Source organism: Astatotilapia calliptera, chromosome 10 (assembly GCF_964374335.1).
Source record: "Astatotilapia calliptera chromosome 10, fAstCal68.1, whole genome shotgun sequence".
Lineage (NCBI taxonomy): Eukaryota > Metazoa > Chordata > Actinopteri > Cichliformes > Cichlidae > Astatotilapia > Astatotilapia calliptera.
This window is the reverse complement of record NC_137431.1, coordinates 25,676,700-25,690,498: the sequence shown is the minus strand read 5'-3', so window position 1 is coordinate 25,690,498 and position 13,799 is coordinate 25,676,700. Positions and strand designations below refer to the sequence as shown.

The 13,799-nt window shown below is 41.4% G+C and overlaps 1 protein-coding gene across 7 annotated transcripts in view; it reads left to right on the top strand.

The window, feature by feature from the left end:
* Window positions 1–5,378: 5,378 nt before the first annotated feature.
* The window catches only part of larp1 (La ribonucleoprotein 1, translational regulator), a 52,550-nt gene continuing 44,129 nt past the window's right edge, over window positions 5,379–13,799 (top strand). For all 7 annotated transcript variants that reach the window (XM_026182756.2, XM_026182755.2, XM_026182754.2 and 4 more), the window contains exon 1: window positions 5,379–6,076. In XM_026182756.2, the coding sequence (XP_026038541.2) occupies window positions 5,680–6,076 (397 nt within the window). In that variant the 5' untranslated portion in view covers window positions 5,379–5,679. The remainder of the gene's footprint in view (window positions 6,077–13,799) is intronic.

Genomic DNA, 13,799 nt, shown 5'->3' with positions numbered 1-13,799 from the left:
ATAATTGTGATGGTAAACAAAGCGCCCCAGTGCCCCACATTAAAACCTTTGGTCATCAATTTTTATTGCTTTTCATTTGTGGAATAAGCAACATTACAGGCTGCATCCAGCTGTGCAGATGCATTTATGTCATTCAGACACTGTTGTGTTGTTTGAATGCTGTGACATGCGATGTGAGAAAGCCACTGGAATTGCACATTATTTGGCTCATATATTAAAAGTGAAATTATGTATAATGCTGTTGGAGTTCACTTTTCATTTTTGCTAAATATTATCACTTTTGTTGATATCTAAATGACCTCTCCTCACCTCATTCCTCGTCTCCTAAACTGAAGTCAGGGCTGTGACACACACAAACTGGCACAAAACATGCTTATTTATTTTCAGTATTGTTACAATTACTTATTGACAGCAGATTAGACATGTGGCCATCTCTTCTGCGCAAAGCTGACAACAAACTGGCTAAACATCAACACAGCTGGTTATCAGCTAACATTGTGCTAATGTTAGACCTGAGTGTCCCAAAAATCACATTTTCCCTCTGATGAACAGTTTGATTACATTCTCACATTGTATTAGGGTTTATTCCCTCTCATATAAATCAATTCAATTTATTTACACAGCACCAAATCACAACAACAGTCGTCTCAAGGCGCTTTATATTCTAAGGTAGACCGTACAATAATACATACAGATAAAAACCCAACATTCATGTGACCCCCTATAAGTAAGCACTTTTGAGAAAGTGGGAAGGAAAAACTCCCTTTTAACAGGAAGAAACCTCCAGCAGAACCAGGCTCAGGGCAAACAGTTGGGGTGAGAGGAAGAAGACAAAAGACATGAGAGAGTCCAAAAATGTTAAATCCACTTCAAAGATAGTTTCACAAACGCTGGCTAACAGTAGCAAAAACAGTGATGCTTACTGACAGGAAACTTCAGGATATCCTCGACAACTCATTTCAGTATTGCTGTCATCAGACAGAAGCGAACGTCCCTGGCTCATCAACACAATCGTTTTACAACCTCCTGCAAAGTAAACAGATGTGGACACGTTTTGACAGCTGAGGTAAAGAGTGGCCTGACAGCCCACACTCACTACAGAAGAACGGTGGCCACCTTACCCAGGATTCTGCACTTTAATTGGAAGGGTTAAGAAGACAGAATCCAATCGACTGCAACCTGCAATCTAGTGACATCTAGTGGTGAGATTTTTGCACACTGTACCTTTAATGTTCCTTATTTAAAAAATGTATTGCTGGAAACATTCATATTCAACTCTATGAATAAAGAAAGTATTTTATTAATTAACATACCTGAACACACTTTTTAAACACATTGTGTTCTGGCAGGACTAAAGCAGGACGACTGACTTTTATGACAGTTATATGATTATAATGTGGATAACAGCTAGAGAAAAGCAGCTGGTCCAGTTTTGTCCACCATGCCCTCATTCACGTGGGAGATTTAGGTCTACATAAGCTGGTGTCTGAGTTTTCACAGTTTTGGTATCACAAATTGGTACTGGTGTAACAGCTAGTAATTAATACTCTTCCACTAAGCATTTATTTTTATTTTTAACTTTAAAGCATTCCCTGTGGTGAAGCACTGACTGAAAAAAACACAATAATGTTGGCAGCGTAGATGAAAATTCATCCCTAATAGAGGATTTGGGAGATAGTTTAATGTTAAAAATGAACGTGTAGTTGGTTTCTTTGCAGTGAGGTCACTTTGCTACTGGGTCGGTTTAAAAATAGCATACTATTTATGGCTATATGAATGCTGCAGAAATGGTGGTGCTAGCTTTAAAGAGACCTGTCAGTTTTTATTGATCTCAGTAGTCAGGACCACCCGCTTTAAGGAAGCTGGAGAATGTGCGTGCAGGAATGTGATGGGTGTGAATTCATTCATATGGTTGGTGTAATTTAAATCAAACCAAACTTTTTTTTTCTCATTACTTTCTCTTGTCACAGAACTGTTATCTCTTGCACACACCCGTCATTCAAATATAGCAACTGATGCTACGCCCTTCATAATAATGCAGCCATTAGTAGGCTAAGAGGAAGTTTGTGCATGCCATGATCAGTACTGGCTGACAGCATAGTTCTGGCTTTACTCAGAAAACACTCCAGGAATCCTGTTGGTTGAGTACAACAACTACAGCTCCTGGGCTGATGTGTCAAATTTTTTTTTATAAATGCTTTGTAACACATAACATATGTTTTATTTTTAAACACTTTGTGAAGCTGGTGAAGTTAGTGTTTTAGTAGAGCTGGTGATTGCAATATTTATTTGGAAAGCGTTTTTCCATGAATCAAGAATCAGCTAACTCAGATTTAGTTTTGCTTTTTTAAAAACCCTTCATTTATTTTTTGTTTTGCGATTTGTTGGTTGTTGTTGTTGTTGTTGTTTTTTTTTTTTTTGATAGATTTTGCAATATAACAAATATACTGTTCATCTGCTGTAGATATTTTTTGGGCCTACCATCTTTTCTTTTTTCCTCCACTTTTCCAATTTCCTCAATTTTTTAAGGACACTGTGCACACCATACCCAGATATGTGAACTTTTGAGCTAAGAGCTCTTTGAGAATCAACTTGTTGCTTAAAAAAATAATATTTTATGCCTGCCAAACTGTGTTTTATTTGGTGTTGTTCATTATGTTTTTGTGGCAAGCTGCTGGTAACAAAGTTTCTAAAGATACAATGTAAAAATGTTTCTTTGTTAAGTTGCCTGTTGTGCAGACACAACACTGGTTTTCCTTGAGTTAGGTGCCTTTTTTGTGCTCGAATGATTCATAGGTCAGTCTTTAGTGGCTTAAGACAAAAACATTCATCTGAAAATAGTCAGGTGTAAGGAGTGGGCTGAAAATAAGTGAAAAAACAGCAAATGTCCAAAGAAAAACTGACCTTCAGAAAGCCTGTAGAACTATTGCTCAAAAGATTACAAGAAAGTCTTGCTCCTTAAAAGCAGAATATAACGACATGAGTTGTGGCTCGAGAATTTTTTACAGTATTGTACTTTTATATGTTTATTTTACAGTGTACAGAATTTATAATTTAAATGGTATTTTGCACTGTATCACTTTTATATTATATGTATCATATTAGGTTAGTTTTTTGCTACTTCACCGCACCAGGGAGTACATTTGAAAAGGAAATATTGCATTATTCAGTCCTGTACATTTCACATTTTAGCTGCAAGAGATACGAATAGATACGATATTTACGTCCATTAACTTATGTATTATGCAATGTTCTAGTTCTTTTGGAGTTCTTCCTGTTAAAAAGGAGTTTTCCCTTTCCATTGCTGCTCGTAGGGGGTCGTTGGGGGTTTTCAGTGGTTTAGCAGGGCTTTTACCTTACAATATAAAGTTCTCTGAAGCAACAACTGTTATGATTCAGTACTAAATAAATAAAATTGTATTCACTTGAAATGTTTTAGAGTAAATCAACTTTAATTATGTCCTATTGTGGAAACCGGGGTTGATCCAGGTTTTGTATATTTCTACAGTTCAAAAACACTCTAAAAGTACTTCCAGGCCCTACATGACTGCTTTTTGTACTTATATATTATATTAGTATATTCATATACTGTATACTGCACAGATAATGTTTTACTATAGAGTTTGAATGCAATATTTTTATGTTGCTATTTTATATCTCAGAGCCTCTGACTCTAATCTAATGTTGGAGCATTCAGTAAACTGAATATTTGCCTGAGGGACAGCTTGCTAATGCACAGCCACTTTTCCCCTCTGCGTTCAACACAAGTCATCATTTTCTTTTTCCAAACGCACAGGCGCGTCCCCTCTTTCCCATACTCTCGCTTTTACACACGCCGAGTATCAAGTAGCACATTATATAATCAACCAGACCAGCTAAAAAAGGGTCTGTAATGCTGAGCCACGCGTAATGTCGCTAAAGACACAACACAAACACACGCAGAACAACGGACGCATAGTCAACTGGGACATCTGTGTGTTTCGGTAAAAGTAGAAAACTTCATAGGAAGAGCTTGTTTTTTGGGGGGGAAATCAGGAGGGAGCACACACGTGCAGCTCCGGTATGCACACGTGTGTGTATAGTGTGTGAACTCTGAGAAGGGGGTTTGCATGCCCACCTTTTTTTCTCCTTTTCTTTCTTTTCCTTTCTTTAAAATTAAAAAAAGAGAGAAAACAATCTATACAAGCATATAAAAGGACAAATTCCACGTGGTACCCACGAACATGTATTTGTAAACTACTTGTTACAATAATAAGCTTGTGTTTTGGTCAGCAAGTCAATGAGGTAAAGGTGATGAAACGGTGACACGTCCAAAGAGCGAGCCAGACGTCATCAAAAGATCCGTGGTGCGTTTACGTCTATCGGAAAAATCTGACATGGATGTAGACGAGGGTATAAGAAATGATAGATGGTGATAATGGTTATAATTGCATAAGTTTCCTCCAGGATCAGGGGGTGGGCACTTCATATTTCCGAGATACCACATGAGAAACTGCGGAAGGCCCCACAAGTTTATTTAATCTCTTTATAAAGTCATTAGTCCAGCCCTGCACAACAGTCCCTGGTTGGCATGTGGCCTCTTGGGAAAATTAATTGCTCACCTTTACAGGTGCTTGGATTTCCTCCTAAAGTTCAAAGACATCTCATCCAACATTGTTGTCTTTTACTAATAAAATTGTATAAAATCAATAACAGTAGCCTAATATAAACAGACTTTTTGGTCATCTCAAAAAGAGCTGACTGCATGTTTGTAACACATTTCACACTGATAGTATTTTCTGTGGGACAGGCACTGCTATTTTAAGTTATTTTATTTTGCCTTCACGCTTCCTTTACTTAGTTAAATACAGCTTAAACATAACAGGTGTTTAACTAGCTTTTTTACGTAGCATGTGATTGAGGGTCATAAGTCATGATGGGAAACCTTTTTGGAGCATTTGATTGGTCATTCCTATATTGTAACTTCATGCATGATGGGCTTACATGCTGAGTCACACCCCAGCAGCAAAATTTGAGACAGCTGGGTTAAATCAATTGTTATGTGAAAGTCATTAATATATATAAATGATGTGTTTCACTTTTATTCCAGTTTCATTGTGGAAAAAAATGCATTAAAATGATGAATTCTTTTTTCATTTATAAAAATGTCTTTGTCTTTGGTGTGAGTCCTTGGTTTCAACAGCTAACTTCGTCCAAAACACACAGCGTGACTCAGTGATACATTTCGTTACTGATCGCACTTGAATGCGCCCGACAAAGAGCCACTTTACGACTTCCCAAATTGGAAATTAAGAGGTTTTATGACGAGGAAGCGCATGAAAGCAGCACGTCGACCTGACCCAAAAGCGCGCTCCCTGCGTTTTACGTGTCTCCTCCCCCTCCACACTGTACGTGCGCGCACCTTTCTATCGCGTGGTGGGGATCATCCATGTTGCTACTAGTGGTGGAGATAAGGTTGTAATCCTGAGAGGCCCCAGAGACGTTTCTTGGGTTTTTGTATATGCTCTAACTCGGCGCTGACTGCTCCGCGTCGTGGACTGAAGCTCTTTTTTGTCTCGGAGCGACACAGAGGCGGTAGACTCTGCGGAAAAACTTCACGTTTCCCTGAAATTGAAGGCGAATTCGGGCCGGGGGGGAGGACTGGTAATCCTGAGGGGGGAAGAAAGACGGTGGTGGGAAATGGCCACTCAGGTGGAGGCTCTCCTACCCGGCAACCCGCTTGCTCAAGCGAAGGAGCACGGTAAAGTGATCCGCAGTGAGCCTAAGGAGGAGGCGAGCGGCCGGGGCGACGGGGACAAGCGGCAGACGGGTGTCGCCGATCAGGGGAGCGGCGGAGGCGGCAGCAGCAGTCCAGGACAGGGAGGGACCACCGGCTCGGAGGAGCAGACCTCCAAGCGGGCGACAGAGGAGAGCAAAGGCGGCTGTGACAGCGAAGACAAGCTAAGCGAGGAGGGAGTTAAAGGCGGCGGTGGCAACAAAAAGGACTTTACTGAAGCTCCCCCGCCCAAGGTGAACCCGTGGACGAGGAAAATGAATGCTGTGACCGTGGTCAGCGTGAATGGACAAGCACACCACGGTCTGTACCCTCCCTACGTGTTGATTTACTGGCTGTCAGTGTTGTGTTTAGTGTCTGCCTGCACAGGTGTGGTCGTCCTGCTTGCACAGGGGGAGTCATGGGGGTGATTTATTGAACCAAAAAGAAAGGAAAAAAGAGAGGCAACAGAATTGATGAACAAGCTCTAACTGTGGTATTTTGCAGGCTGGTTATATTTGGAGTTAAAGCCCTCCCTCCACAACCTCATAGTGAAGGCTATTCTTGGGGGAACATGGGTGGCTGATTGCACAAGTGAGCACACCCTTCCCAAAAAACAGTAAAGGTGCTCCAAAGTGCCTGCAGCTTTTCTGAAATTTAAAGGTGCAGTTCAGGGATCCGGTACCCCAAATAGCCCTTCACTTGCGTGGACGTTTTATGGGCACTGTGTGTTGTGGTGCAAAGGTTGTGAAGTTGCTCACTGGTGTGTCATCAGATCGTGCATTTTCTTTTACTTGAGAGAGTTTTGGTGTCTCTTTCTTGGGGCTTTTTAGGAGAAGGAGCGTATTAATGTTTAGCGATGTCATCGTGCATGCTTGCTTGCATAGACTTTAAACTTTCAAGTTAGGAGGAGAAGACTGGAAGGAGAAGACTTCTGTCTTGATGATCTCTCTCCCCCTTCTTCTGCTGACACCCACCCTTGCATACAGCCACATCTCTGCTCTGCTGACCCACACCAAGCTTGCCAAATATTTAAACCAGTATTTACTACTGTTTGCTTTTGGGACCGGTTTCGACACAGCATCAACCGCATCAGTCGATCGAGACATCCGCCCATGTCTCTCGCATTGCATCAATTAGCTTTAAAGGCACGAGTATGCTCGGTTGTGTAGCAGCTTAGCTGGCTAACAATAGCACACTGACTCCCTTTTTGGCCTAGTCCTTGGCCGGGCCCTTCTCATTCAGATGTTAGCCTAGCTCCCATGTGGCTAATACTCGCTTCCGATCAGCCCGTGTAAAGTACGTCAGCCTCTCAGTCGTTTAGAGAGCCCTCCTCGGTGCTAAAATTCTTGTCAAACCTGAAACATTTGGTGGTTTAAGCTCTAAAAACGAGCATGTTTGTTTTGAGACGTCACGTGTTCACTCCACGTGTTCCCCTAGAGAAAGGCATGAGAGCTGTTAGCTAGCTAGCTGTCTGCTTGGGCGACTTCGCTGCATTAGAGGGCAGATGTCGCATGTGGCGGTCTTGCCTGAGGCGGTCCGGGGGTTTTCGTGGTAAAGAAGCCGGTTGTCACGTCGTGCATGTGTTGTCAGAGTAAAACCCGGTACCTAGTCTGCTCCTCCACCCTGCTAGGTGTCGTTAGCTTGGAAGCTAGCAGGCAGATTTCATCGTGGATTTTATCTTATCGATCAGTGATCTAGAAAACTGATTACTATTATATTTTTGTCTGTAACAATTCACACGAAGTTGCCCCAGAATCCACACCGCTTGTCGATAATCTATCAGGTGGAGTGATAATTGGTGATGCACATGTAGGGGACAGTTCCCTGTCCTGTTAAAGCAACGTGGTTTTCATGTCTCACAGCCATGTGTGATTTCCTGCACGCCGGCTGTGTTGCAGCCGCTCAGTCAGGTCCGAGTCTTTGTTTGCACAAGAGCTGAAAGCGTGTGTAACTCATGCAGACTTCAGCCTGTACTCAGGGTGGATTGGATTGCTTCTTGCTCCTAAATCTGTCACATCAGCACATGAAGAGCCAGTTTGTAGCTTGCCAGGCAGCATTGCCCCCCTCCACCCCTTCTTTATCCTGATTGAAACCGGTTTGCTGGTTGACTTTTTGAGGCAGTGGCTCTAAACCTTTTTGTTTTCTTGTTTACTTATGATTCAAGGCCACTACCAGTGTTGCTGGGAAGTTCTAGTCACAGGTTTTTGTCTCCATGACTTATGAGCAGTTCCCTGAAAATAGATTTCAGTTTTTGGGTATGTAGGTAAACCATGGTTTTGGGTTGGGCAGTGATATAGAAATATGTCTACCATGAGGAAGTTTTAATTCTTCTGTGTTTTTTGTCATTCCAACACTTTCATTCGCAGGAAGTGAAACTAAGTTTTGCACACAGGTCCCAGGTAAAAGCCAAGAAGAATGAGAACACATAAGGAATATGTACAAAAACAAACTTTTTTTTGTGAGAAAGTTTAGCATAAAATATGTCAACATACAAGTGTTTGCTTTTGCAAAATAGTTTTAATAACACACATATATGATGTTTACGACTCAGATGTTTCACAAGGACTGAATTTGGTCCAAATAAGCTATTTTATATTAATTGAAGAAATGATAAAATAAGTCTTTGTGTTTGTGTGGTTCCAGAACTTTTGGCTCAGTTTGATCCACCACACAGACAAATTCCTGACATAAAACGCTAGAGTTTTGATTTCAAAAACAAAACAATAGGTCAAGATTTTGCTCCTTAGCTAGTCAGAGTCATTGGTGGGAATAATCCTACTCTTAAGTGGAGTTCTGTAAGTGGGATATTTTAAATAGCCAGGGGATGCTTGTGGGTGTTTTTTGGCCATCTCTGATGGCTGTTGAACCGATGTTACTTTGCCAAACCCTGGCAAACCTTTATGTTGGTCTGGCTTTGCATCAGTGTCACCTTAAAAAGCTAATAGAAGTAGGCTTATGATTAGTTTCAAGTGATCATTTAGGGAAACTAAGATCCCCTCCGTCATGGAAATTGGTAAGACAGAAGGTGGAAATGGAGTTTAAAACCCTGTAAGCGATCACACTGTAGTTTCTAATCAGCCGTTTGTACTCTGTGTGTCCTTGAACAAGATCCTGGAATTCTGTTATGGATAAAGCTAGAACCTGCATGACTGGGAATGGTTATCCACATGTCACAGTGGGAGTATGTTGCTATATGTTAAAAGCGGATTTCGACAAGATATATAAAATTTTTTTCCCCATGGTTCAGACTGATTTGGTTTCATATTAATGTCAAGTTTACCTTGAGTTTTCTAACCACACCTAATGTGTGCAAAGTAGCATAACATAAATCCTGTTACATATACAGTCATAATTACCGTTACCATCCACCATTTAAAAGAAAGATCATCAGCTGACTCATTATGAACATTTAACAGGAGTGAGAGATAAAATGTTTGACCCAGTAAGGACCTGGATGGGTAGTTGCTCCATGTCATCGTACAGAGTTCAGAGAGGACATTCTTATCAGACCTTTGAATTTGCTGTCCTAGAGAAAATACGAGACGACACTCTGGTTGAAATTTAAAGGCATGTGTAACCTTTCTGTTCAGAGATGATGGATCAAAATTAGTAAAGCGCAGTTTTTATTTGTTAGCTTCAGTGTAAGACTGTTAATATTTGTAGTAAACATGAGTGCGGCTGTTCTCTAGGGAGTGTGGCTTCATGTTTACTCCCCAAACCACCACTGGCGCTCAAGCACACCACACCAGTTTCCCCCAGACTGGCGTGTAAAGAGTAATGACCACAGGCTTAAAGGTGCACTGTGGAGTTACCATGAGCACACAAATTATGTTTACATCCGGTGTTGTGTACCAAAGCACTTTCTTGGGCTCCTTAAGATATGGCAAATGTTTAAAGCATTTCCTTTCTCATCAATCATTTCCAACAATGGCTTGTTGAGTATATTTAAATTGAGACTTCCCAGAAAGTTGATTCTGTTCATTTGGATGTTGCGTTTTCAGTGGGAGAAATGTTTCGGCACTCATCCAAGTGATTTAGTGTGTCCAGATGAACAGAATCAACTTTTTGGGATTTCCTTAATTGCAACCATGCTTTTCAGTGCCTTTGGCATGTCTTTAGGAGAAGTTTGTATGTTTGTTTGTTTTTTGTCCACATGCATGACACAACTGCTCTGTAGACCTACTGGAAGTCAAAACTCCCACAGGGTACACTATATCTTGATCTCCTTCACTTTCTTTGTGGAGCAGGGGGGGGACTGTGCCAGTGTTGTGTATGTGTGTGGCATCTGATTTTTAGCATCTGTTATCCACTTGATGGGACACCACCATCCTCAGTTGATTTTTTTAATGGTAGCGCAAAAATCAGAGCTTCCTGTCTCTTTTTTCCTACTAGACAAATAAATGACCAGGTACTAATATTGGTCCTTAATAAATTTAAGCTGCTCATCAAACAAGGATCGTATCCTCGTTTGAGTTGGACGTAGGCTGACTCCACTGCCATGGACTTCATGCTGATGGGCTCTTTTCTAGTGACGGGTGACGGGTTGAGCCATTACAAGAAACTCTGTGGCTTAACAAAGACTGCAGTACAAGACGGGGTGGAGTTGTAGTTCATTTGTGGGTGGAGAATCTTCACAGACAGCTGATTATATTTGATTTTTGTCACAAAGTAGTTGGTCGATGCAATATTTTAAACTGTGAAACGATGAAAGCTCCATTTGTAACATGAACACGTTTGCATGTGTACCCCACCACTGCTGCCTGTAGGAAATTTAACAAAACCAGGTGAGGGGTGCGATAACTTTGTGGCTTGCAGTTGTCAACCCTGCCAACCCCATGAGCTGTTTTTGTTTTTACTTCCTGTCCTGTTTACTTTTTTCCACTTCAGCAAAGTACATTTAAAAAAATCCAGTCTACCTTCACTATTACTGAGAGAGGTCTGACCTAGAAGCTGAAGCTGATGACCTTTAGATTTCTTTAACATCTGTAGTATGTTGTTTTGTGTCTTTCTCAGGCAAAGTAGGGCAATTAAAAGTGTTTTCCAGCTAATTTTCAAAGTAGTTTTGGTGATAACAAAAATCAATTAGCTAAAAACAAGGTGATATAGAGAGCTGACCAATGTCCAGTGCATAAAAGACTTGTAATTAGGAGCAAAGTGCAGCCACTTTTGGCTAAACCACTCTCTTTCCTGTCCTCCTACAACACCTCACTGCTCTGTTCTGGCTCTGTGGGTGTTGCTTCTGGTACTAATAAAATTAAACAAGTTTAGTTTGCAGTACCAGGGCTGTTTTCTGGAGAGATTTCACTCCAGTTATTTACCATGACTTTAGTGTTTCAACCATCCATCCATTGTTTTCAACGGTCATAATAGCAGCACTCTAAGCAGAGAAGCCCAGACCTGACTTAGCCACCTTCTCTTTTAGCTTTTGTTCTTCAGCTCCTCTGTAATCTCTCCAGTGTATACTAGGTCTGCCCTGGGCCGCCGCCTAGCAGGACATATATGAAATGCTTCATCTAGGACAGAGGTCCCCAACCTTTTTTGCGCCACGGACCGGTTTATGCCTGACATTATTTTCACGGACCGGCCTTTAAGGTGTCGCGGATAAATACAACAAAATAAAACTAGTACCGGTACCGAAAAAAGATTTATTCATAACACACGTGAAAAGACCCAGGAAAACAGAGTTAACGATAAAAACGATAACAAAATAACGCTGAAAACCGATAAACCCTGAAAACCACACATTCTACACCTGAGCCTCAACTCTCGCGGCCCGGTACCAAACGACTAACGGACCGGTACCGGTCCGAGGCCCGGGGGTTGGGGACCGCTGATCTAGGAGGCATCTTAGCCAGGTACCTGAACCACCGCAACTCACAACTTTCAATATGCAGGAGTTGTTCTATACTGAGCCCTTCCCGAACAGCCAGACACCCTTTAGAGGAAATTAATTTCCAGCACTTGTATCCAGTCTTATTCTTTGGGTCACTACATAATTTTAATGTGATTGGCAATAACAGATTCAAAACGTTCAGTATGGATGTTCCTGGTAGTTAGTCTAGTCTAAAAGTCAGAAAACAATAAACTGAGGGCGGACTAATGGCTAAACTTTGGTAATGCAAATATTTCGTGTGTATTTAAGGTTAATGCTGTCTAATAATCAAAGTGTATTAAATGTTGCTTTAATGTGTTGCACTTTGTGTTGTACCTAACATTGCGTCCACTCCCTGAGCTACAATTTGGATGGGTAGCATGGTTATGTTGGTATACTCCTCTATAATTGAGCTTCAAATTTACAACTTCACAGATGGAAGAGAGACACTGTCATCTGTTGGGAATTCAGTGTTGGCTAATGGTGTCGAAACAGTAACAGGGCTGACTCGTTGTGGAGCTCCCTAACATTGATATGACTCTTTCTCTCATTTAGAGATCAGGAGTTGGTGTTTTTCTTCACTCGGGAGTTTTGTGTGGGTGTAATGTTGCGTTCCATTTACCCATTTCCAGTTAAACGTAGTTGTAGTAGGACTGGAGGTGCAGTGCATCTGCTGTGTTGTGTGATGAAGTCATGCTAACATGAACACACCAGCTAATCATAGTCTTGAATTGTCCTTAATTACTCAAATGTTCTTGTGTTTTTGAGAATTGGCACATTTAAAAGTATAACCTGGAGAGTTGTGGTTTAGTGCAGACATTGGTGTACACAGCCACAATTTTTGAGGTGATTTATACATTTTTCAGCTCAAAGCGCCTAAATGATTTAAAGTGTTATTTTCTTTTTGCTGTTGTGGTAATTGTCAGATGAGGTGTGACCTTAGCTTGGCTGGGGAGTCGGAAACAATCGGCAGATCTACAGAATACATGCAAATATAGATTGAGCTCAGTGCATTAGCATTCCTATAGCACGTACAGAAACCTTTGAGTAGAGGAAGGCAGTTCAACTGTCTTCTCTTTATAATTTGCATCACATGCCTTTAGTTTATTTACTTTCTATTGTCACCACTTTAGATTGTTTATTTTTAGCACACTATTTGTATAAGATTATGTGCTGCTTTTGTTTCTGTAGCATGGTATGGTTTTCATCTCACCTCTCAGTTGTAAATCTGAAGTACTCTGGTAGTTTGTGGCTATTCAGAGCTGCTCAGCGCTTTGTAGGGGGTTGCTGTTTTAAAATTAGCATGGACAACTCTGTTTTCTCCTGCATTTGTCCCAGCCCGTAGCTCTCGTTGTCATCTTTAATGTCACTAGTGAAGAGCCCCCCTCCGACTCCCCTTCTTGTGTCGTCACACACCACGGATCTGTTTGTTGGCGGGTTTTACGAGGTGTCGGGACCCAGTGAAGGTTGCCATCCCTGAATGAGTGTTAACAGTTGAATGGGTAAAATGGAACTACAGCTGCAGACCAGGCTGCCACCATGCTTCAGCTGCTGAATGGGTCCTTAATGTGCTAATGGCAGCTCAGCTGACTGGTTGGCTTGTGTAAATGAGACTGTGTTGGAGGTTAGGGGGAAATTTGATAGCTTCTGTGAGCTTCTGTTGAACCTACAGAAGCATCTCAATGCTCTGGTGCTGCAGAGTTTTCCTTTTTTTTTTTTTTCTCTGAAGATTTCATTACTGTCATATAGGGCTGCCACGATTTGTCGACTAGTCACGATTACGTCGACTATCAAAATCGTCGACGCGCCGTTTGAAGCTTTGTAAGATCACAAAAGACGCAGGAATAAGTGGCAGGATTTAAGAGTGTAATAACGGACTGAAACAGAAGATGGCAGCATTGCATGTACAAGGATGTCAGCTACCGTTAAACCCCGAAGAAGAAGAAGAAGCAGCTGTGTCCCAGAATTCATAGCGCGGCCCAGCGCAGTTTCCAACAATGGCGGCAGCTGGTTAGTTTTAATATTACTCTTATTATTCTTTCTGGGTCACAAAATAAACGTTTAACATATTTTCAGGCGAGAATGTAGCTGTGTAAACCTCAAATATCTGCTCAGTTTATCAGGACACCACATATTTTCAAAAGCGCTCCGACGTTTTCGGAGACATCTGTT